Genomic DNA, 22743 nt, shown 5'->3' with positions numbered 1-22743 from the left:
TTGGGAAGATCCCCTGGAGAAGGGAAAGGCTACCCACTCCAGTATTCTGGCTTGGAGAATTCCATGGACTGTATAGTGCATGGGATTGCAAAGAGTCGGACACCACTGAGCAACTTTCACTTTCATCATATTCTAGCCTTAGAACAGTTGTGTGAGGTCAGTAAAGCCTGTATTGTTATTACCCTCAACTTACTGATGGGGGGAAAAACATAACAAATTTCATGTCTGGGCACATTAAATTTTCTAGTTCCCCAACTAGCCCTTGAAGGCAAGGATCATAATTCACTAAATTTTTTAACCCTGTTAATTGCAAGCCAATTGCAAATTTCCTTATAAACGGTAAATGCACAATATTGGTTGTGAATAAATGAATAAATGATCCCCCGATACCATGCATGTTAAGTGGCCCCATCCTTGTGAGAGCACAGAGCTTCCTAGCCCACTCTCCTTTCAAGATGGCCACCAAGCTGTCCTGAGCCAACTTCGCCACCTGGTGGCTGTTGGGGAAATCGCCTTTTCTTTCTTCCCCAGGGTTTCAAGTTAATAACGCTTTTTCCTCCATCACTACTGGCTCAAATCTACCTCTGACAATCCTTCTTCTAGGTTTACATACCTTCTAAATCTCCTTTCCTTTTCTCTTTGGAATTGTAAGTCTTATCCTACTCTACTCTCTCCAAATTATTTAAAAGTAAAGGACAACCAACCAACCAACTCCAATCATGACTGAGAAGTCAAACTGTAATGCTCTGGTAGCAGTGAAAAGGGAAGACATATATTTTGCAGTAGAAACAGATTTAGGGCCATTCAACCTTCAGAGTGCTCCAGGACCCCTTACAATCTCTCCATAAGTCTTCATCTAATTCCTTATCCCATCAACTCTGCCTGCTTTGAAACGTGTTTTCCCTTGTCAGTTAACATTCACTTCTATTTTTCTGTTTTTAAAAATTCTGACAACCTCTACCCAAACACCTATAAGATGTCAACATAGTGCCTCAAAGATAGCAAGATATGTTTTTGGAAAAAGAAAAGAATTTTGCTTTCTTCCTATTTTTTTTTAATGTGGCACACAACCGTTATAATTATGTTTCTACCAAGTGTAAAATTCTATATCTTATGAATAGTTCACTTAATAGACTTTGGGGGAGGAGAAACTTGGAACTTTGACCATCATTTATAACATCGTTTCTATGAGGTAAAAATATACTGAGTCCTACGTAGTGATTAAGAAAGAAACTTTTGGAACATAATCTATTTGAGAGTTAAGACCTTCAATCTCCCTTTCTGACTCCAGCACAGATTCTTATTAGGCTCCAAGGGACACACACACACGCATCCCCACCACCTTACCCCCCTTTAAAAATACCGAAAATCCAAATAAATCCCTTCCACCCCTTCACCTCCATCCCCTGCCTCTATCAGGAAATGCAATGCCTCACTGCAAATATAAAAGAGTAACAACATCAAAGAGGGAGAGTTTGGTAGATGGTGGGCCCAGCTGGATCTTCAGATTGTATTCCCTTTTTAAGGCCTTTTGGACTTAACTGCTGTCCTGCAGAGGGAAGCAGTGCTGCAGGCTGGTGCCCTGGGAGGCGGGTAGCCAATCCTACTACCCTCTTCTATTTAGTTCCAGATACTGTGTTTGCCTTGTCTTAGCTCAGTATTTCATGCTTTCTTTTTCTCCTTCCCCATATTCCTAGTTTGGTCTTTTGCTATAGTATTTTTCCAGAATGCTTTCCTTTCTTTTTCTTTATTGAGGCATAAAATTTCACAGTAAAATACACAGGTCTTAAGGTCGCTGAGTTTTGGCAGTTGTATGTGTCTGTGTTACCATGTCCCAAATCAAGATATAGAACATTTCTAGGATCCCAGAAAGTTCCCTTGATCTCCTTTCCAGTGAACCTTCTCCCAGAGGCAACCACTCTTCTGAATTCTATACCCAGTTATGAACTTCATGTAAATAGAATCATATAGTATATTTCTTTGCTTTCCTTTCCTTACCAGAACACTGGCAATGAAAAGGTATAAATATAAACTTCTTTTCTTTTCCAAGATCGTCAAAAGTTAACATCCCAAATGCTGACAGTAGTGACCTCCGGTCAGGAGGGGTTTAAGTGATTGTTACTATCTTCATTATATATTCTAATCTAGTATGTGTGTACGTGTCAGTTGCTCAAGTGTGTCTGACTCTTTTCAAGCCTGTGGACTATAGCCTGCCAGGCTCCTCTGTCCATGGAATTCTCCAGGCAAGAATACTGGAGAAGGGTAGCCATCTCCTTCTCCAGGGGATCTTCCTGACCAAGGGACAAAACTGGGTCTCCTGCATCGCAGGCAGATTCTTTACCATCTGAGCCACCAGGGAAGCACTAGTCTAGTATACAGATATACATATAATTTTATAATAATGAGAAAAAATAAAGCTTTTTCATGGGAGGTGGGGCCATGGCTCTTAGGGAGAGTGAAGACATGAGGTTTAGAATGAGTGTGGGGGTAGAGCCCTGGCCACCTGAAGGCTGAGAACACCCTCGCTGGCTAAGGACTTGCTAGTGGCAGGGGACATGGTACATTATCTCAAAGTCAGAGACACCTTGAGCTATTTCCTATCTGGAGTCTCAATTATCCCATTAGATATGGAATTATTTGCTCGAAGGATTTCTCCAACCTCCAACTCTTCTGCTTAAATCTTAGCAAAGAAAAAAGCATTGTCCAAGCAAGAGTTAAAAATGCTATTAAAGTCATGAAAAAAAAACACACATATGCAACTTTAAACTCTTGATCACACATTTGAGAGATGCAAGTAAAGCAAATGGTAATTGAACAAAATATACAAGTAATAATACAGCAAAAATTGTAGATAAAATCTGTACACTATGGTCTCTAACATTTGAACTCAGATAGCAGCAACTTCTTCTGTTTCCTTGATGGTCTTGTGATACAGATTGGTATGTACATGTAGAAAGAATGTGTGTAAGAGGGGCAGAAATGAAGAAAAGGTTTTGGATCCCAAAATAACATTCGCAGAAATACTTAAAACAAAGAGAAAACAACCTAGCAATTTCACAACAGAATACAAGGCCTAACTCCGTTGGTTAAATGGTCTCATATGTGGTATCTGTGGAGCTGGGAGGCTTGGAACGAGCTCAGGCCAGTGCCAGGATTCTGCGTGAACTGGCTGGGCAGTGATCATGTACTGATAGTTCAACCTTCCTGAGCCTGTTTCTGCTTCTTTAAACTGCAGTGATCGTGTCCGTACCCACCTGAAGGGGTTGGTGGGAGGGATGACTGAAGTGAGGTGTGAACAAACTCCTTATGCACCATATATACTAGCCATATGCCAACTGCTTATTGTCTCTTCCAGAACTGGAATAAATGCTCTGGAGAGAAGGGGGGATCCAGACTCTGGTGGACTCAGGAGCAAAGTGTTCTCTTTTCTTACCCTGTGGGACTTCCTCACTGGGGAAATGAGATGGTGTGGTGGTAGGGGTGGGATGGGATACTAGAATCAGATAGACCCTTTCCTTTACTAGCTGTGTGTATGTTAGGTGAACCCCTTAACATTTCTGAGCCCCCTGTTTTCTTATCTGGAAAGTGAGAAGAGAAGTATTTTGATGGATTGCTCTGAAGACTGGATGAGATAGGTCCTTGTAATAGGTGCTTAGCCCAGTACCCTTGGCAGGTGCCATGAGTGATAGAAACGGACCATCTCATGTAAGATGCTCTGGTGGCAAACGAACAATTGTTCAATGAAAAAGATCCTTTCTTGTTCCCAGCACTCGTGAGCATCTGCTCCTTAAACCAGGATGGGGCGGGGGTGGGCTCAGAGCAAGGGGCAGAAACATGGAACTCTTAACACTTCCACAATTAGAACAAAGTTTTCTATCACACTGGGCAGGGGCAAGACAAATCACCTGGATGAAGGAAATACTACAGATGGGCCAGATGTGCTGAAGTCCATCTGGGGGAGATCCACATGGTTGGCACTGTGATCCACCCTTCATCTGGAAGCCCTGGTGTCCTGTGCGTGTTCAGACGCCTCCCCAGGCAGCCAGGCTCTGAGACTGCAGCCTGGGGAGGAGGAGGGGTCAGTTGTTTTATTTTTAGCAACATGAAGACATTTTCCCACTTCCTGGTCCCCAGCTCATCTTAGCAAATACCCCAGAGTCCAAGCCAGGGACCGAGTCGCGAGGGCATAGCCTGCACTCTTCCACGTCGGCAAAAACCTTTCCCTAAGGCTGGGGACTGGACCAGATCAGAGGAGGACTTCGGGTCTCGCTGAACCCGGGGTTTTGCCTGAAGTGGGAAGCCCATCTCTTGGTCAGATTTTAGCCGAGTTTCATTGCTTTGTTCCACAAGGTGTTCGCCAGGTAGCCATTTAGGAGATTTACTTTCAAGAAATAAACAGCTCGCCACACCCTGCCTCCTGGCGGTCTCTGATCCCTTTGTCCTTTCTCCAAGTCTTCCTCCCGCCCCCCATTCCCCCTCCCCCTCCACTCCAATTTCTCTTCCGGACTCCCAGGCCTCACTCAGAAGTAGACCCCTCAGGTTCTTCGGGCTGTGAAGTCGGGGCATTTCTCTTTCCTGATGCTTTAGTCGGCACCACTAGACTTCAATGATCTTTTTTCCTCCCTCCATAAACTGGATCTCCGGCTAATAACCTAGGGACATCTGAAATCCCGATTCCGTTCCACCTGGCCCCAGCCCTCCTGCGGGAGCTCCCGACTGCCTGCTTTCTTCGGCTCTTAATAGATGTTAGAAGCGGACCACCTGATCTGCAAGCGGTCTAAGCCACAGACAGCTTTTCCAGGCGCGGGGTTGGCGGAGGGCGGCTGCAGGTTGGAGCCGGGCCCCGCGTGCGCGCCCGCGTCAGGCGCCGAGGCCGGAGCCGTCATTCCGGCGTCTGGAGCCCAGAACCCGGGGTGAAAGGCCTCCGCTGCTCTCGCAGACGCCGCAGCCGAGCATATGCTGCACTCTCCAAATTCGTTTTTAATTCATGACATCAGTGTAGGGACCACAGGAGCCTCTAAACAGCCTCTCTCAAAACCAAAACAACCACGCGAGCGGGCAGAGGGGCGGCCGCCCAGTCCAGAACGTCGGCTCCTCGGTCCCCAGGGACTGGGCATTTGGAAGCCACTTTCCAGAGCGAACCTGCTGTCCCTTATGGCAGAGTTCCCTCCCTCCCCCTACCCTCTTCGGTCCCTGGAGCCGAAATTGGACTCCAGGGTTATTTGTTATAAAGACATGGCTGGTGTCAAAGTGGTTTCGATTAGGACTTTTTAAAATAACGTTGCATGAAAACGATCAAATATGTACTTGCAGGAAGATTAAAGGCTTCCCTAAATACTTTTACACACATAAAATAAATATATTTATATGTACTTATATATTCAGAACTATCTACATACAGTATAATATATAATGTATAAAAATGTTAAATAACTGAACAGTATTGTAATATTAGAGGTTAAATATATTCCAAACAGTACATAATATGATGAAATCCATATAGTATATATTCTATATTAAACAATATAGAAAACAAACGGCCCGTATGTAAAATATATTAGACAGAGTATCCTTCTCTGAAATATCCAAGGTGCTGGAACTGGGTGTCGCTGAACCCCAGCTCAGCACCGGGCACCTAAAAGGAAGGAGGGAGGCTCACGGTGGTTCCCGGGTGCTGATGCTGCCACCCCAGCTCCCCACAAGACACCCAAGTGTCTTGGACTGGATCAGCTCCTTCTGGGAGTGACGGGGTTAACAGATTATCTCTTAAGGGAGGAGGTCAGACTCCAAATGGGGGGGAGACACAGATTTCCTAAAGGAGACCTGAGGGCATCCATTCTCAGGACCACTGCAAGCCCTGAATCTGGCGTTCTGTACGGCGAGTGTAAACGTAAGTGTTCTTTTCTCAGGCACCTAAGACAACTTTAAGGGCCATTTTCCAACGTAGGCATTTAGAGGCAATTTGGAGATTGAAACGGATCTTTATATGCAAGACGTGAACGTTCTGGAGGCCCTTTAAAGTTGTGGTTAGAAAGGCGGTTAACAAACCCGCGGATGGGCTGCAGGAGACGACTCAAAGCAAAGCAAAATGCAGTTAGAAATTTGATATTAACCGCGCACTCCCCAGTCCTGCAGCCTAACTATCATCGCGGCTTGCTCACTCTTCTGGTGTTGGGGGAAACAGGAGACACACTGACAGCGAAGCCACCCTTAAAAATCATCTCGTTTAGACGGAAAAAAATAGCTCAGTGGCTTACTGGCAAACTAAAACAATGTGCGTGGGAATTCGTTTTTCTCCGGAGTTACCCAGGAGCGGAACCTCAAAATCAGTAGTGTGGAAGATGGGGGAGGAGGGTGGTAAACGAGGGCGGTTTTCGATGGAAAGGAGTGGCCCGCCTCAGAGCGGCCTCCGGACCCCAAGCCCCTCTCCCGAGCCCGGGTTCCCGAGTCGGAGGCCCGGGCGCACGCCACTGGGAGCACCCGGCGGCGGGGCCGTAAGCGGCCCCGGGGCGCGCCGCCGCGCCAGAGCTTTTATTTGCAGCCTCTTGAACTCCCCGTTTCCGGTTCTCTTCCCTTCGAGCGCCCTGTCGTGGAGTGTTAGACAAGCCCTGTCGTCTGCGGGCTCTCACCTCAGAGTCAATATTATCTCAGATGGGCACAATAGACTGGAATGAAAAGCTAATATTGAACCAATGAGGTCCCTGCCCGCGCCGCAGCGATGCCACCCTTTGTTGCGCAGCCCCGGGCGAGCGGCTAGCGGCCGAGCTAAGTGCGGGGCGGCTGCGGCCCGGCCTCTCAGGGTCAGCCCCCCCTGGGGTGTGGCTGGGTGGGGGGACACACGGGACGCAACTGAGCTTCGGCCCGGCAGTGGGGCCTCACTCTCGCCTCTCCTCCACCGCCAGGGTCTTGGCGCGGTCTCAGGAGAAGCGGGCAGCACCGCATGCCCCCCCCCCCCCCGAGCTCAGACATGGAGGGGACGCAACTAGAGGAGCGGGCCTGGTGTGCCCAACCTTCGGGTGCCCTCCTCTGAATGTCAGCGTGGTGGGCAGCCAAGCAGCTTCGGGGCCCTAACCTTCAGAAGGCTCCTTCGGGATTGTCCTGGGGGGGCCGCCTGTAATTAAAGATCGCCAGGGCCAAGGATCCTCAGGAAGGGGGCGAACAGACCCTCCCTGTGGGCCTCTTCGGAAGCTCCCATCTCCCGGCCACTCTTCTGTCCCCTGGTCAGGCCAGCTCCGCGCAGGCTGGGCAGAACTAGGGAGGCAGAGGTCGGTCGCTAGGCCAGGGACTTCGGGGCGCCTTGCTGGCGGCGAGGGGGCCTCGGGCCGCGCTCCGGGATCCCCGACGCCGGCGCAGGGCCGCTCTGTGGGTATCCGCGGAGGTTTCAGGGCCGCTTTGAAGAGCAACAAGAGGGTGTGGAGCGCACGAAGTCTCAGCCCGGTCAGCCCCTGCGCTGACTGGCCGCAGTGAGGCCTCCGACCCTCTGATCCTAAACTCGGGGCTTTAGTCCGCAGAAGACTAGCCGGGAGGAAGCAAGAGGGTGTCGGGTGAGACCTAAGGTGGAAACAGTGGCCTGGAGGACAATAGTGGGCAAGTGAGTTCGAGGCAAGTAATGGGGTTATGCGCCTGGACTGGCTTCGAAGCGTGTTCCGTCAGCCTGCCGAGTCTTTGCTGCCATTTCTCATTGGCTTGAACGCATTGACTTTGGACGCTGGGGAGCTAGGAGTGGAAGGAACCCGGCTCCAAGGCTCCTTGCAGATGACCTCTCTGAGCCTCAATTTTCTCATCTGGAAAATGGGTATCATGACTTTTTATACCAGATTACGAGGTTCACTGAGAACTGAGTGTGTGCAAACATGCCTTTAAAAGCTAAAATTCGTTACAGGGAGAGGAATTGCCCTTCCAAGTCTCCCCCAATATCCTCCCAGGGTTTCTTGGAGAGCTGCATCCTCCAAGAGAAAAAGCTTCCAGTTTCTTTCTTTCCTTCAATGGCCATGATCTTTCTAAGCCCTAGTCCAGCCCCCAGAGCCCAGAAAACGAGGAAGTTCAAGAAGAGGAGACAAGTTCCTGAGAGGGCCCAGCGACCCGCCTGCGTTTCAGAAACTGTCCCTAGGTTTGAAAGTGGGTTGCCACTGACACCCTCAAGGATGTCCTTAAAGGACTGGGCCCCACTAGTTACAAGGCCCGTGAGGGGTGTCAAGAGCAGAGTCTGAAAGGAAAAGACGGCAGAGAAGGTAGCCTATGAGTCAGCAGATGAGTTCCCCGCCGCCCGTGCTGGTCCTGTGACCCTGTGCTGCAGGTCACCTTATCCGGCCGTCCGGCAATAGTCAGTGACCTGGCGGCCCAATAAAGCCAAAGCTTTTAGGACTGTTGGAGGGGAGAGCAACAACTCTAGACACCCACCAGCGGGGCGAGGGCAGGGGAGAGGGAGCTGTCTCCACCCCTGACCGGGCAGTCGGCTGAGCAAACGCGTCCAAGGTCCTTAATTCCTGTGTCCCTCGGTCTGCCCCCACGCCTATCCTTGCTTGGGTTTTAGACTTTCATTTGAAGGTAGCCAAGGGAAGAGAGAAACCTAAACTTCCTTTGATCTGTTTCTTTGCTTTCAGTAGTGAAAAGGGACCGCCTGTATGTTGAGAGATTTGACGAGTCTCAGCGCCCTGAAGGAGGTAAACGCGACGGTCAGGTCCTGAACTTGACGCGTCAGTGCGGAGTTCCTGGCTCCTGAAACGCTGGCTCTCAAAAGGGATGGATCTCCGACACCCAGACGCTGGCAGCCTCCTCCTAACATCCGGAGAAGGATAGAGCGTGTTTCCTGCAGTCGTCTGGGGCTGCAGAAGCCTGGACCTAGGTCCAACCCTCCTGGGAGGGCTCGGTGCCCCCCGCCCTCGCAGTGGACGCCTTGAACAGTTACACACCGGTTTCCAATGAACCCCGCTCGGATTCCACGACTTCATCTCATGGAGGAACCGACTTGCCCTGGGACAGATAAGGGCTCCCGGAGAATTGGGCCGGTCATCACAGCCGCCCTATCCGACTGCCTGATCAACTGCTACCCCAGTAATAACCATCGGGACCCTTGTCTCGGGGTGTCCTCGGCCGGCCGTCAGGGGGGCGTGACGTTAGGAGAATCGCACGCGAGACCCCCACGGGAGAGAACCGCACGGGAAAGCTCTCTACCCAAGGCCGGGCCAGCTCAAGCCACCATGGGCCCATTCTGAGCCACCGTGGTCAGGCTGCAGGATCGAGGACCTGACGCATGAAGTCGTGGTCTCATCTGCGCGGTATCGCCCCGACAACAGGTGATCGGGGCCTCGCCGTCCTGTTTGGAGCACAACCCGCGCTCTCTTCTTCTTTCCACTCTTCCGAAAGAAGTCCTACTGGGGTGGAGCTGGAATTCAAGCGTGGGTGGTGAACTCTGAAGCGGCGAGCCGATGGAGGGAGGAAAGACGCATTTCCAAGCTGCCCTCTCTTCCTCTGAGCCAACTTTGACGTTCTTTCCCGGCTTAGGCTGCGGTCGCGGGAAGGTCTTGGCAGTGGGGCACACGGGGGCTCAGCCGCCGGCGGGGATGCGATAGCGCCCGGCCCTCGCCACTAGGCGCCGCTGCGCGCACGCGGATACCCGCCCCGGGCCGCCGCGCCAGCCCAGCGAACGGCCTCGAGGGAGGACAGCAGAAAGGGATTTGCCGTAGTTAACAGTTTTAAGAAATGTTTTTAGGATATTAATTTTTCTCTTCGTTGTCCCACCGCCGTCCTACGCATATGGAATGTCCGAGTGGCTGGGAATCACAGTGGGTTGGAGGAATTCTTGGCCGGGTCCCAAGGATCTCCCCATCCCGGACACCTTTCTCATGCCTTGGTCCCGGGAAGCGGCTTCCCCTCCACCGACGTCCGTGCTTCCCGCGCTGCTAGGCAGGCCCACAGTGCAGCCTCAGGGTACCGCTCACCTGGAGGCTCCTAACTGCCTCGACCTTTAGCGGAGTGCCGCAGGTACAAAGCCATCGCCTGACACTAACATTTGATAAACGGTAAAAAAAAAAAAAAAAGACCCTGATGCTGGGGACAATTGAAGGCAAGAGAAGGGGGCCACAGAGGATGAGATGGTTGGATGGCATCACTGACTCAATGGACATGAGTTTGAGCAAACTCAGGGAGATGGTGATGGACAGAGAAGCCTGGAGTGCTGCAGTCCATGGGGTTGCAAAGAGTCAAGAGTCGGACAGGACTTAGCGACTGAACAACAACTGTGCCAAGCATTAGCTCACTTACTCCTCTCAAACAACTAAGATCCTGATATTCCCTTTTCAGAAAGAAAACTGAGATTCAAGAAGGTGAAGGTCACACAGGTAGTGGCCCAGGCAGCACCTGGTGTCCATCCTGGGTTGCAGGAAGCTATGCATCCACCCCAGTTGTCAAACAGGCCGAGTAGGAGCCGGGGGAGAGAAAAGCACTGCTGTTTGCGCCTCTGAAGGTAGGGGGCCTGCTGGGAAACTCAGAGCAGATGGTATGGGAGAAAGGACCAGAAATCTCTGCCCTTTGATGTCTCCCTAGGCAAGAATGCAAGCCTCTCTCACCCCTAGCGTCCCCTTAAAGAAGTCCCTTCCCTTTAGGAGAAGATGGAGGGGAACATGTCAGGAGCATGAGGTGAGCAGTAGCTTACGTTTGTACAACTTTATTGTTCAGTCTTGAAGCCCAGCAAGAAGCCTTGGAGGGGAGTAGGTAATAATCACATTAATATCAAAGACAGGGACTACCTTTATTACAGCTCATTCATTACATGCTAGACATTAAGCACTTTGCTGGGCTTATTCTGAACGATCAGCTAGGCTTATCTTTGAGCAATCTCAAGAGCCAAGACGTAACAGGCACTGAGAGGTAACCTGCCTAAGATCATCCAGGTCTGGCTTTGGGAGGGTCGGGGGTGGGGGCAGGTTTACTAAGGTGTAACTTACATACAGTAAAACTCACCCTTTGTTGTGCACAATTCTGAGTTTGTAAAACACACACACACAGATGTATAACTGCCTGCCATGATCAGGAGGTAGAAGGGTTCTATCACTCCCTCCACGGCCTTGCAGGAAGCATTGGCCGTGATTTTAACGCATGACAAAATGGAGCTTGGGAGAGGTGGTGGTGTTGCCTAAGATCGCTCATCAGTACGTGACAGATTGGAGACTTGAACTTCCATTATGGGCCTGCCAGATCAGCTGCCTGCACAGTGTAGCCTCCTAAATCTACTGAACTCAACACTCAGAGGCTGGGGGTGTGGAAGTGAAGAGCCTCCGAAATCCCCCTCACCCCACACTCTCCACTGCTCACACCGTTACTTAAGCAAACACCCACCCTTCCAGGAAGGATGAGGAACAAAGAGAGGCTGCATTCTGCAAGGCTGGGGAAGCCCCACGTAAAGAGAACAGCAGCCGCTGGGTCCAGGGAGCAGAGTCTAGGGGCAGCCTAGGCTTCGGGTCCAGACAGACTAGGGTGCCCAGCGACTTGATGCGCCTCCACTGCCAGCCTGGTTAATGAGTTACTTTTCTAGTTAATTCCCCTGAACGTCGAGGCCGGCAGCGCCAACTCTTCCAAGCTCCTGGTCCTGGCGCATGAATTAGCATAGATTACTCTCCCCTTCTAGGACTTCCGAGTGAGTGAGGCCCCTCACTCACTGGAAACCCGCTTCTTCCTCACAGGGGCCCAGAAAAGGCATGGGGCCGGCAGGGAACAGGGGCAGAGGAACTGGCGCGTCTTTCTGCTGCCAAGAAGGCCGATAGGAGATTCTCTCAGCCTCACCCACCTGCTGATGACTAGAGCCCGCTGGGGTAAAGCCAGCCCTCTCCAGGGCAGTTTGCAAGAGGCGGGTGGCCTGTCTCTTGTTGTAGGCTGGGAGAAGCCTGGGTCCTCTGCCCCGGCCAACTGGTCATACTTTGGGAGGGAGACTAGGGGTCTGGGATCCAGACCACTCACTTCCTTAGGACATTTTCTGGACACATCTTGACCAAAGCAGGCGAAAGCATTTACGGTGGTACCAGTAACACTTGAATGCTCAGCCTGAGAGTTTAGATGGCTTCACCCTTCCACCCAGACACTGGGTGGAGGCCCTTGGCCTTCAAGATCGTGTCCTCTTATTCCCTTCAGCTAAGATCACTAATACTTACTGTTCAACGAATGGCCATTCCCTGCCTGCAGACAGCGTGGGGCTTTTAGTATCCCCAGTTTCCATTTGGAGCCTAAGGCCGAGTTTGACAGGTTTGGTCTGCAGGTGAATGTGAACCTCCAGCCCTCCTGGAGATGTTTCTATGGAGAATGGGGTCCTCTCCCATAGACTCCAGGATCGGGGATCTACAACCCACCTAAACTGGGTGCTTCTTTCTGGGAACAGAGGGCTGACCTCTACTTCTACCCCAGATTGGCTGGCTAGTGCAGCCCAAAGACTTCCAGTTTTCCTTGTGGCTTCAGGCTCTGTTGGCCTGAGCACAATGGGGCTTGTGTCCCTACAGCCTAAGAGAAGGAAGGTTTTCTGAACTGGAGATGATATTTTTGGTGGTCTGTGGTTTAGGACCCAGGCAGATAGTATTCAAAATGCACCCCACCCCAAAAGGCTGGATCCAGCACCCTGTTTCCTTGGCCCTGTGGGAAAGGATGGGGGGATGCCACAAAGGAAGGTGGAGAGAAACTGCTAAGGGTGAAAACACAGCCAAGAGCCTTGCCCATAGCTGGCATCAGAGAGCTGAAGTCTGAGGCAGGGGCAGGCTTCTTGGGACATGAACACAAAGCTGAGGCCCAAGATTGTGCCGTGTGTGAATGTGTGTATGTGCCCTGGGAAGGCTGGGAGGAGGCAGCACCATGATCTCTGCTGGGTCCTCACTAAGGCCAGGTGCCCAGACAACCCCAGAAAACACACTCCTAACCCCTTTCTTGCCTAGAGTGTTTTCCAAAGGGGTGTTTGGACCCTCCTCTCACTGCACCCCCAATACAGACTATGCCTGGAATAAAGAAGAAATTGACATGAACATAAATACACAGCAGATGAATCCTCAGAGGATCAGGGGTGACCCCAGGACAGGGAGCGGATGGCTGGCAAGGCAGAGGAACAAGTTCCCAGACCTGGGGACTTATGACTGATGAATCTAGGGGCGGTGCAGCCTGACTTACAGGACTTTCCTCTTCTCCCCCTCCCAATCGACATTTTTTCAGTCTCACGGGCAACCTCATCACCAAACACAGGCATTTCTTCGTCCTTCAGCAAAGTGACATGGGCCTCCAAGTAAGAGATTTAAAGGATGCCAGATTTTTTTTAAATCATTAATTGTAAACGTGCAAAATACCTGCTGGTACTTCACTTTAGAAGAATGTAATTGGCAAAAAGAAAAAAAAAAAAAAAGAGGCGGCTGATGAATAGATAATAGATCTTTAACCACCAATAAACAGAGAGCAGCGCCAGCAGCCTGGGGGATGTGATCATAATTATGCTGCTGCGTGAGCCAATGGGGACGAGGGAACTCGGCCCTAAAATCATCCCAAAACCGAAGGCAAGCTCGAAAATGCGGACACGGCCTAGGACTGGAGAAACGATCTGCACTCCCTAATTGCAACCCTTGGGTTTGCACAGCAACCCACCCCTGGGACGACAGATGGCAGAATAATAATAGAAATAGTGACAATAAATAATAATGACAACAACACTGACAAAAATAATAACGACAACCTAACGGTAATAGTAACAGCACACCAGCCTCTCCCTTGACCTTGGACCCCTAGTCCCAGATATTGCAGAAGGAGCTGTTTGGGGGAAGGAGATGAGCCCCTTCCCGGAAAGGAAAATCGAGACCCTGTGGGGGAAATTGGAAGCGCCCACCGTCCCGGCAGGGTCATCCACTCCGGTCTCAACTTGGAAAAGAACGAGCCGCGTCAAGGATGGAGAGATCGGCGACCCTGAGATCTCGAGGCTACGCGCGGTTGGAGGACTCCCAACACCCCTCCACGCTAGGCTCCCTCCTCACCTAGGAAATCGCCGGGAGTTTCGCTGACCGAACAGCTCCGTTAACCCTCGCCGGGAACCCACCCCTTCCCGCTTACCCTCGAAGGCTCCCGGGGCGATTCCAGCTCCCCAGACGCGGGGCTGCGGAGGGCAGCAGAGCGGAAGCGCTGGGCGCGAGGAATATGTAGTGTCCGCGTGTCCGTCTGTTCCCCCAAGCCCGGGATCGGCAGGCTGGGGAATCTAGGGGGCCGCAGAGGAGGCGGCGCCGACCGGGGACTCTGCAGGGACCAGGGTGTCCCGGAGGGAGTGATGGTGGTGGAGAGGAGGCGGTGGCCGAGGGGGAGGAGGTGGGGAAAGAGGAGGAGGGAGAACTGGAGGAGGAGAAGAAGGAGGAAGACGAGGAGGAGGAGGAGAAGCGAAGGAAGAGGAGGAGGCGAAAGAGGAGGAGAAGAAGCCGCCGCGGCGCCGCGGGAGCGAGTGAGCTGGGGGCGCGGGGCGACGGCGCCGAGAGGCCGGGCGGCCCGGCGGGCGCAGGAGGCACGGCCGCGGCCACGGCGGCGACTCCGTTCCACTCTCGGCCCGGATCCAGGCCTCCGGGTTCCCAGGCGCTCGCCTCCCTCTGACGCACTTTAAAGAGTCTCCCCCCTTCCACCTCAGGGCGAGTAATAGCGACCAATCATCAAGCCATTTACCAGGCTTCGGAGGAAGCTGTTTATGTGATCCCCGCACTAATTAGGCTCATGAACTAACAAATCGTTTGCACAACTTGTGAAGAAGCGAACACTTCCATGGATTGTCCTTGGACTTAGGGCGCCCTGCCCGCCTTTTGCAGAGGAGAGAAAACTTTTTTTTTTGCCTTCCCCCGAGAACTCCCCCCCCACCTCCGCCTCTAACTCGACCCCCCCACCCACGCCATCTCGCCAAAAAAAAAAAAAAAAAAAAAAAAAAAAAAATTACCCCAATCCACGCCTGCAAATTCTTCTGGAAGGATTTCTCCCCCTCTCTCCAGGTTGGGCGCGTTTGGTGCAAGATTCTCGGGATCCTCGGCGTTGCCTCTCCCTCCCCCTCCCCCCTCCTTTCCTTTTTCCTTTCCTTTCCTTTCTTTCTCCCTTTCCTCCCCCCACCCCCACCCCCAACAAACAAGTCCCCGATTCTCGTCCGTTCTCGCCGCGGGCAGCGGGCAGCGGGCGGCGGAGGCAGCGCGCCGCGGTCGCCGGGCCCCGGGAGCCCCGGGCGCCCGCTCCTCGGCGCAGCATGTTCCAGCCGGCGCCCAAGCGCTGCTTCACCATCGAGTCGCTGGTGGCCAAGGACAGTCCCCTGCCCGCCTCGCGCTCCGAAGATCCCATCCGTCCCGCGGCGCTCAGCTACGCCAACTCCAGCCCCATAAACCCGTTCCTCAACGGCTTCCACTCGGCCGCCGCCGCCGCCGCCGCCGGCAGGGGCGTCTACTCCAACCCGGACTTGGTGTTCGCCGAGGCGGTCTCGCACCCGCCAAACCCGGCCGTGCCCGTGCACCCGGTGCCGCCGCCGCACGCCCTGGCCGCCCACCCCCTGCCCTCTTCGCACTCGCCACACCCCCTCTTCGCCTCGCAGCAGCGGGACCCGTCCACCTTCTACCCCTGGCTCATCCATCGCTATCGATATCTGGGCCACCGCTTCCAAGGTACGTGCCACGTCGCGGGGCCGCGGAGCGCTTCATCCCACGCTGCCCTCGGCCTGCTCCGGGTGGGCGCCCGGCGAGGCCTGGATGGAGGTTCTTCCGGCTCGACCGCCCGCGCGCTGCGTCTGGAAACTGGGCGGCGAGGAGTCGGGCACGGTGTTGGTCCCCAGTCTCCGAGCTGCGGCCGGTTTGGGGGCTGGCCTGCGGCCGCTTGCCCCTTTAGGGAGGGACGCAGAGGAGTTGCCTCCGAATGCTCTCTAGGCGGGCTGTCCTAGCCTGCTGCGAGTGCTGGCCACCGAGGAATCCGTGGCCGCGGGGTGCCCAGGCTCTCCGTCTCCTCGGCTATGCTCTCGCCGTCTTGGCTCCTAGGGGCGCGGGCAGGGCCCGGCCTCAGGTTCGCCTTCCACTGCGTGTTCGCCACCCACTCCGCGCCCCTGCCTCCTAGACCCGCGACGTCTCGGTCTCTGACCCTCTTCCGGCAGCGAAGAGACCCTCACGCCCCCGGAGCAAGGTCAGGGGGGTTGTTTTATCCTGCTTATTTCGGAGGCTGGGGAGCGGCGGGAACCGCGCGGGTAGGAACCTCTCCGAGGCTCGGCACTCTCGCGGTGACCGGCTCAATTCCGGCGCCGAGCCGCCGCGGCGGGAAGGCAGGTTCAGTCTGATTTTTGTTTTTGTTTTTCCTTTAAATGAACCGGGTCGGAAGATGGGCTAGAGGAGATGTTTGGGTGTTTTCCTTTCTTGCTGTTTTGGGGGATTTGTTTTTTTTTTCTCTGGGGGGGGGGGCGGTAGGAGGAAAGTTAAAACTCCAGTAAAGGGGACAAGTAATTAGTTTGGCGATCCGAGCGGGGAAAAGACCTACCTCCCGAGGCAGCCGATCAATACTCGGCGGCTTGTCCATTTGTTAACCCTTTGCGTTCCTGCCAGCGCCTAAAGTCGGGTAGACCCCCCTCTTCCTTAATTTCAAAAACCAAAAGAAACAAAAACAACGTTTTACCTTTATCCCCAGACCGGATTTGCCTCCATTCCCCCCTGAACTGTCGGTTTGTTTTTCTTTGGGTTTTTGGTGAATCGATTTCCCACCCCAGTGAGTGAACCTGAAACTGGCTTTGCTCGAAAAGTTTAGGGCTCTCTTTCCTCATTCTCCAGCAGCCACGGTCTTGGTCCCTACACCAGACTCGGAGTAGCTGGGATCTTCCCGGGCCGCGGACAGTCCTAAAAGGTGCCGGCAGCTCCTTTCCCACCCGCCCCCACCCCCCCGCCCCCGGGTTACGACGCCTTCGCTCGCGCCTCCTAGTTCTCCGGAGCAAGGCAGCGGGGAAGCCGGGACCTCGGGGAGGAAGCTGCAGCAGAAACCCTGCGCACCCGCCGGAGAGATTTCTGTGAAGCCCGGGCTGCAACGACAAGCCCGGCCTCTGAGCTTTTCCGGAGGAGAAAGACTTTTAAAATGTGTACCCGAGAAAACTTTAGATAGCGGCTCATCACCTCTCCGCCCCTCATCCCCGGGGGCAAAGTTTTCTCCGAGATTAGAAAAAAGAGAAAGCCGTTGCTTTGGGTCCAGGGCGCCAATCCCCGGATCCGGCCTTGCTGCCCCTTCCTCGATCCCCGGGTGCCCGGCGCGGAGGTGGCGAGGCCCGCGGCGCCCCGGGGGTCTGCAAAGTCCGCCGAGGACAACTGCTGGGTGGCAGCCGCTCAGGTCCGGGCCCAGCGGACAGGGCCAGGCGGCTGGACCGGCGTTCCCTTCGCGCGTCGGGCCCCCCCCCCGGGCCAAGCCGCACCGGCTACGTCCGCGAAGGCCCTGAGCGCGCGGCCAGGTCAGCCCGGCTCCGGAGAAGCGCGCGGCCCGGGCTAGGACGGCCCCCTCTAACAGGACTTCTGCTGTGTTCCCCGCAGGGAACGACACGAGCCCGGAGAGCTTCCTTTTGCACAACGCGCTGGCCCGAAAGCCGAAGCGGATCCGCACCGCCTTTTCCCCGTCCCAGCTTCTGAGGCTGGAACACGCCTTCGAGAAGAACCACTACGTGGTGGGCGCCGAGAGGAAGCAGTTGGCGCACAGCCTCAGCCTCACGGAAACTCAGGTGAGCGGGCCCCGGCGCGGCCACCGCATCCCAGATCCCCGGACACACGCAGCCCGCAAAGTGCGGAGGGCCTTCCGCCAACAGGCCGGGAGTTACTCCCACGCCCTGGGTTCAAGATGTGTGAGATTCGAGGGGCCCTTGGCTTCCTTGGGCTCCAGCACCGGACTGTAGGAGCCGACCCGCTGGAGGTTCCGGGGGGTGGGGGGGGGGGACCGGCTGAGGTGCTCTTTCTGTGGGGCCGGGCTGGACTCGCAGCTCCTGGCTGAGACACCGCTGCACTTTTGATGAGACTTTCGGTGGGAGTCTGGGGGCACGACTGGGGCCAGAAAGAGGTGTAGAAGCGTTTGGGGCTCTAGGCTGGGAAGAGAGGGCTGGGAGTGGGTTAAGCGCGAGGTCTGTGCTGCCAGAGGCTCACGGCTCACACGGACAGCTCCCAGTTACTCCCCTTAAGGGGACAGGAGGATCAGGCCACCGAGCCAGGCATCCTGGGTGCGTCCCTAAGTCGGAGAAACTGAGCCAGGAGGCTGCGGAGAGGGGCTGCCTCAGGGGGCAAATCCTTGCTGCGCAACAGGGTCCCCCGGCGGGCCGTGCTCCGGCCTGCCCCGGGGTTGGGGAGGGGGCTTCGGGCTACAGTAGGCGCTACTGTACGCGGAGCCGCAGGGCGGGGTCAAAGTTCCCGGCAAACAGTAACATTTTCGGGCAGATTAAGTTGTAACACTTTTCCTGGGAGGCGCAAAGAGGTCGAGGCTTTTGTTTTAAAACGTCCCCCCAGACAAAACCGAGGAGGGCCTCGCGGGTTGGTGCGGGGCCCGGCACAAGGCGCGGCCCGGCTGATTTCTCCTGGATCGCCGAGGCGGCGGTGGTCTTTGTCCGCCTCGCTGCCCACGCTGCCTGGAGTCTTTGTGTGCGTGTCAAGCCCCGAGCGCACCGACGCGCGCCTTGGGCGAGCGCCGGGGAGAAATGAATCGTCCTCCCCCTCAATTAGCAAACTCAAAGCAAATTAAACTCAGCCTTGTTCCAGCTCGGCTTTTTCATGGGAACACTTTGGGGGACTGGGGGCATTCGGGGAGAGCAAGCCGGGACCTGGGCCTGCCGACTCAAAGGAGAAAGCCCAGCGGACTTCAGGGGCTTAGGGGTACTGCTGGCAAAGTGGGGACAGCCCCGGGGCGTGGAAGGCGCAGTCACTACCATTTTCCTCACCTGTCCCTTGCTGCTGAGAAGCTTGGGCAGTGCCATTGTGTGGTCTGGTCAGTGTATAGGGACCCATCACCAATCTCCCCCAGGGGCCGGTCAACCCAGTCCCACATCAGTGCTCCCCAGACTTCTAGCTGCCCTCTGGGGAGGCCAGGCCGCCAGCCCCGCCCTGGTGGGAAGTGATGCGATGGGGTGGGAGTTTGGCCCTGGCCTGTCCTGGAGCTGGTCAAGAAGAGGACAGAGGGGGCTCTTCCCTTGTCTTTCTCAGTTTTACTTCCCCTCTATCCCACGGTCTTGCAGAAGCTTTCACTTTTGAGTTTCTTTTCCCAGCTGAAAAGATTCAGCTGGGTTAGTCCCCAGGGCCCTGTACCCCACCGTCCACCCTGGTTTTCCCTCCAAACCCCCACCCCCAACTGTCGCCCACAACTGCTCCTGCTCACCTGCAGGAGTCCTGGGCACAGAGGAGGAAGCGCAGGCAAATCCTGACTGCCTACCCCAGGGCCCAGGCCTTGCAGAGGAGGCGCTATATTTAGGCAGTGGCTGCGGAAGCCAGCAGAAAATAAAAGCCAGCACGTTCGGCCCAGCAGCGGGAATGAACTCTTTGCGGCACTGATTAGGTAGAGGGAGTCAGGGACCTTTTAATTTTCCTTTACTAATTGTTTTATAGAGGCTTCCCAATGTTTGCCAGGCTTTTGCACTTAACGGGGATGTGGGTGTCTTGAGCTGGTTGAAACTGAAAGGGGCACCGAGCACGCGGAGCCGGCGGGTCCAGGGGAAAGTTTTCCCCAAGAGGGCTCAGAAGGGCCGGGATCCAGGCTTCCCCGGGCCTGGCAACAGGAGCTCTGTTCCCCAAGGGAAAGCTGTGGGGGGTGGGGAGTGGGGGTGCCAGTTAACAGGATGCGCGGCCTGGGGCACTGGACTTTTGTAGTCCAGCCCAGGGTCTGGCCAGGCAATAGAGGAGGAGGTAGGAGGGCGCTGTGCAGGAATACTAACGCGCCTTCTCTGCCTCTCCTTCAGGTAAAAGTATGGTTTCAGAACCGAAGGACGAAGTTCAAAAGGCAGAAGCTGGAGGAGGAAGGCTCAGATTCGCAACAAAAGAAAAAAGGGACGCACCATATTAACCGGTGGAGGATCGCCACTAAGCAGGCGAGTCCCGAGGAAATAGATGTGACCTCAGACGATTAAAAACACAGACAGAACCCCACCGAAACGGACATCACGGAGCAAAACAGAGACAGGGAGAGGAGGGGAAGACGGAAAAAAAAAAAAAAGAAAAAAAAAAAAACCCTACAAAACAAAAACAAACCGCACACACACAGTCACGGAGAAGGGGAGAGGGAGTCAGAGAGAGGAGCCGCGGCGCGACGCAGACGGGCGGCAGAACGCAGGGTCCCGATCCGAGGCCGCGCCTAGATGGCAGAAGACAGGAGGCTCCTTGATGAACACGCTACCCTTGTCTAAAGAGGCAGCTGAGTGAGTGAGGCAGAAAGAGAGAGAGAGAGAGAGGTCCTAAGGTGGCAAAGCCGAAGGCGCTCTGACAAGGGGAGCTGTCAGTCAAACGCCAAACCAGCGAGACAAGATGATTGGCAGGTATTCCGTTTATCGCAGTCCGATTTATTTTTTTAAAAATGATGATAATGGTGATGATAAAAGAAAAAAAAACAAACCCAACCAGGCACAGGACTTTAAAATTTTGCCCTTCGAAGTGTTTCCCCCCCCCAATCTTTAAAAATAATTAGTAATAATAACAATCGAGATTCCACATCCAGCCCCATCCCACACCTGTTCAAAAACTTGAATTGCATGTAGCAGTTGTTGGGCGAATGGTGTCTAAAGACAGAAAATGAATTGTAATTTCCTTTTCCTTTTAAAGACAGGTTCTGTGTGTTTTTTATTTTGATTTTTTTTCAAGAAATGTGCAGTCTGTAAACACTTTTTGATACCTTCTGATGTCAAAGTGATTGTGAAAGCTAAATGAGGTAGGCTCAGCAATAGCGGTCCTCTTTCAGAGAAACGGGGAACAGGATGGGGGGCTGGGGGTGGAGGGGGAGGGTGCCCATAAGAGGAGTCAGAACTTGTGCTGGGAAAAGAAACAAGAAAAAAAAACCTAAATTCTATTTCTTGGACATTCCCTTTCCTAACATCCCGAGGCTTAAAACCACAAAGTAAACTTCTCCTTTTAGTCATTGAAGATATTGGCCGAGTTCAACCATTTGCCGTAAAGGCCATTCCAAACTTTAAATCTATATATTGCAAAAATTGAAGGACTGTAGTTAGCGGGGATGATGTTAAGTGTGGCCAAGGACACTGCGGCAAGTTTTCAAGCACTGAGTTTCTATTTCAAGATCATAGACTTACTAAAGAGAGTGACAAATGCTTCTTTAATGTCTTCTATACCAGAATGTAAATATTTTTGTGTTTTGTGTTAATTTGTTAGAATTCTAACACACTATATACTTCCAAGAAGTATGTCAATGTCAATATTTTGTCAATAAAGATTTATCAATATGCCCTCAGAGTAGTCGTCTTGGGAAATTGAAGTGATTTTTTTTTTTTAAAGCATCTTTTTAATTTGAGTGTGGTCCGTCCCCAACTAGGCTCAAGAAGCCCAGGCTCACCACCCACAAAAGGGCCAGACTGATGGATTCTTGGGCATTTTAAAGAGAGAAGAGGGTGGAAAAGGGAGAGGATTAGGAAAACTTAAGTCCTTCAGAAAAGAGATGGAAGAAAAGTTTTCCATCCAGACCTCTGCCCATTGCATGGCCTAAAGAAGGAGTTTAATTTGAATTTCAGGTTAAACATGCTTACTACTCTTAATCGCTAGTTATTAAAAAAAAAAAAAAAACCTAGACATATAGCTCTGCACTGAAGAATATTCCCCTAAGACTAGGGAAAACACTTAGCAGAATCAGAAATCTAGGACTTTTAAACTGTGTTTCTGACCTCAAACCCCTGAAATATGTCTCTTCTCCCTCTCTTTTTCTTCCTCCTACCCTTCCTTCCTTCTCTCCTCCCTCCCTCCCTTCTTTACTTCCTCTCTCCAGCCCCAATCTGCTAAAGGTGATGAGATGAGCCCAAGGGCCTCAGCAGCCTTATAAGGCAAGCATTCTGAGAAACCTTCAACTCTCAATTTTAACAGTAAAGAAAAAGTTGTAACCAGTCTTGGAGGAAACTTAGCTCCCCCCACCTCTTTCCCCCTTCTGGGGGTACGAGGTTGTTTTTGCATGCTTCATTTGCTTCTTATCCTGATAGGCTGCATTAATCAGTTTTATTTCCATTGATAGAGAAACCTCGTCTGTTCTGTTCGAGCTACAAAGCATCCTGCGAGCTTTTGTGAAAGTGCAAATCAGTTTAAGCAATTATCATACCAGGAATATGAAGGGGAAAGAGGAGGCCTTGCCCAGTGGTCTCCTTTAATCTCTTAATCCACGGATCCAGGGGGGCTGCCTGGACATAATTTAGGACAATCTCCCCACCCTTTACACTGTGATAAGGCCAAGTTACAATGCAGGGCAAAAATACAAGCTTTGTTAACATCCTGCCTTGAAAAGTTAAGATTAGACATTCTGTGCACGTGTGGGGACTATAGGGCACTATGGAAATTTTTCTTTCTTTTTTTTCCCTCCCCTCCTCTCTTCTAAAGTAGATTTTCATTCTTGGTCTCTCTCTCTCTTTTTTTCCCTTTTATCTCTGCCTTTCTCACCCCCTTTCTCCCTCTCTGTTTCTCTGGAGAACTCTGGATGTTTGTAGGGGCATTTCCACACAGACTCCCTGGAAAGGTGTGGGGGGACTGGGGGAGACTCGGCTCTGAGGATGCTGGGCGAGAAGGGGCTGATTGAGAAGAG

General features: G+C 53.1%; 1 protein-coding gene and 1 long non-coding RNA gene across 10 annotated transcripts in view; one reads left to right on the top strand and one right to left on the bottom strand.

The window, feature by feature from the left end:
- The window catches only part of LOC122445887, a 103080-nt gene extending 88641 nt beyond the window's left edge, over nucleotides 1-14439 (bottom strand). For all 8 annotated transcript variants that reach the window (XR_006270718.1, XR_006270719.1, XR_006270713.1 and 5 more), the window contains exon 1: nucleotides 14068-14439. This is a non-coding gene — a long non-coding RNA (uncharacterized LOC122445887). The remainder of the gene's footprint in view (nucleotides 1-14067) is intronic.
- A 352-nt stretch (nucleotides 14440-14791) lies between these two features.
- EMX2 (empty spiracles homeobox 2) lies at nucleotides 14792-21416 on the top strand. Of its 2 annotated transcripts, XM_043475335.1 has the most exons (3): nucleotides 14792-15632; nucleotides 17520-17704; nucleotides 19916-21416. In XM_043475335.1, the coding sequence occupies exons 1-3, from the start codon at nucleotides 15224-15226 to the stop codon at nucleotides 20081-20083; spliced, it is 762 nt and encodes a 253-aa protein (XP_043331270.1). In that variant the 5' UTR covers nucleotides 14792-15223; the 3' UTR covers nucleotides 20084-21416. The 2 variants fall into 2 exon arrangements, with proteins under 2 accessions (XP_043331270.1, XP_043331271.1); XM_043475336.1 differs by lacking the exon at nucleotides 17520-17704 and having other exon boundaries at nucleotides 19916-20019.
- The last annotated feature ends 1327 nt before the right edge of the window (nucleotides 21417-22743 follow it).

The sequence above is a fragment of the Cervus canadensis genome, chromosome 8 (genome assembly GCF_019320065.1).
Source record: "Cervus canadensis isolate Bull #8, Minnesota chromosome 8, ASM1932006v1, whole genome shotgun sequence".
In the NCBI taxonomy this organism is placed as follows: domain Eukaryota; kingdom Metazoa; phylum Chordata; class Mammalia; order Artiodactyla; family Cervidae; genus Cervus; species Cervus canadensis.
This window is presented reverse-complemented; position numbering and strand designations above follow the sequence as displayed.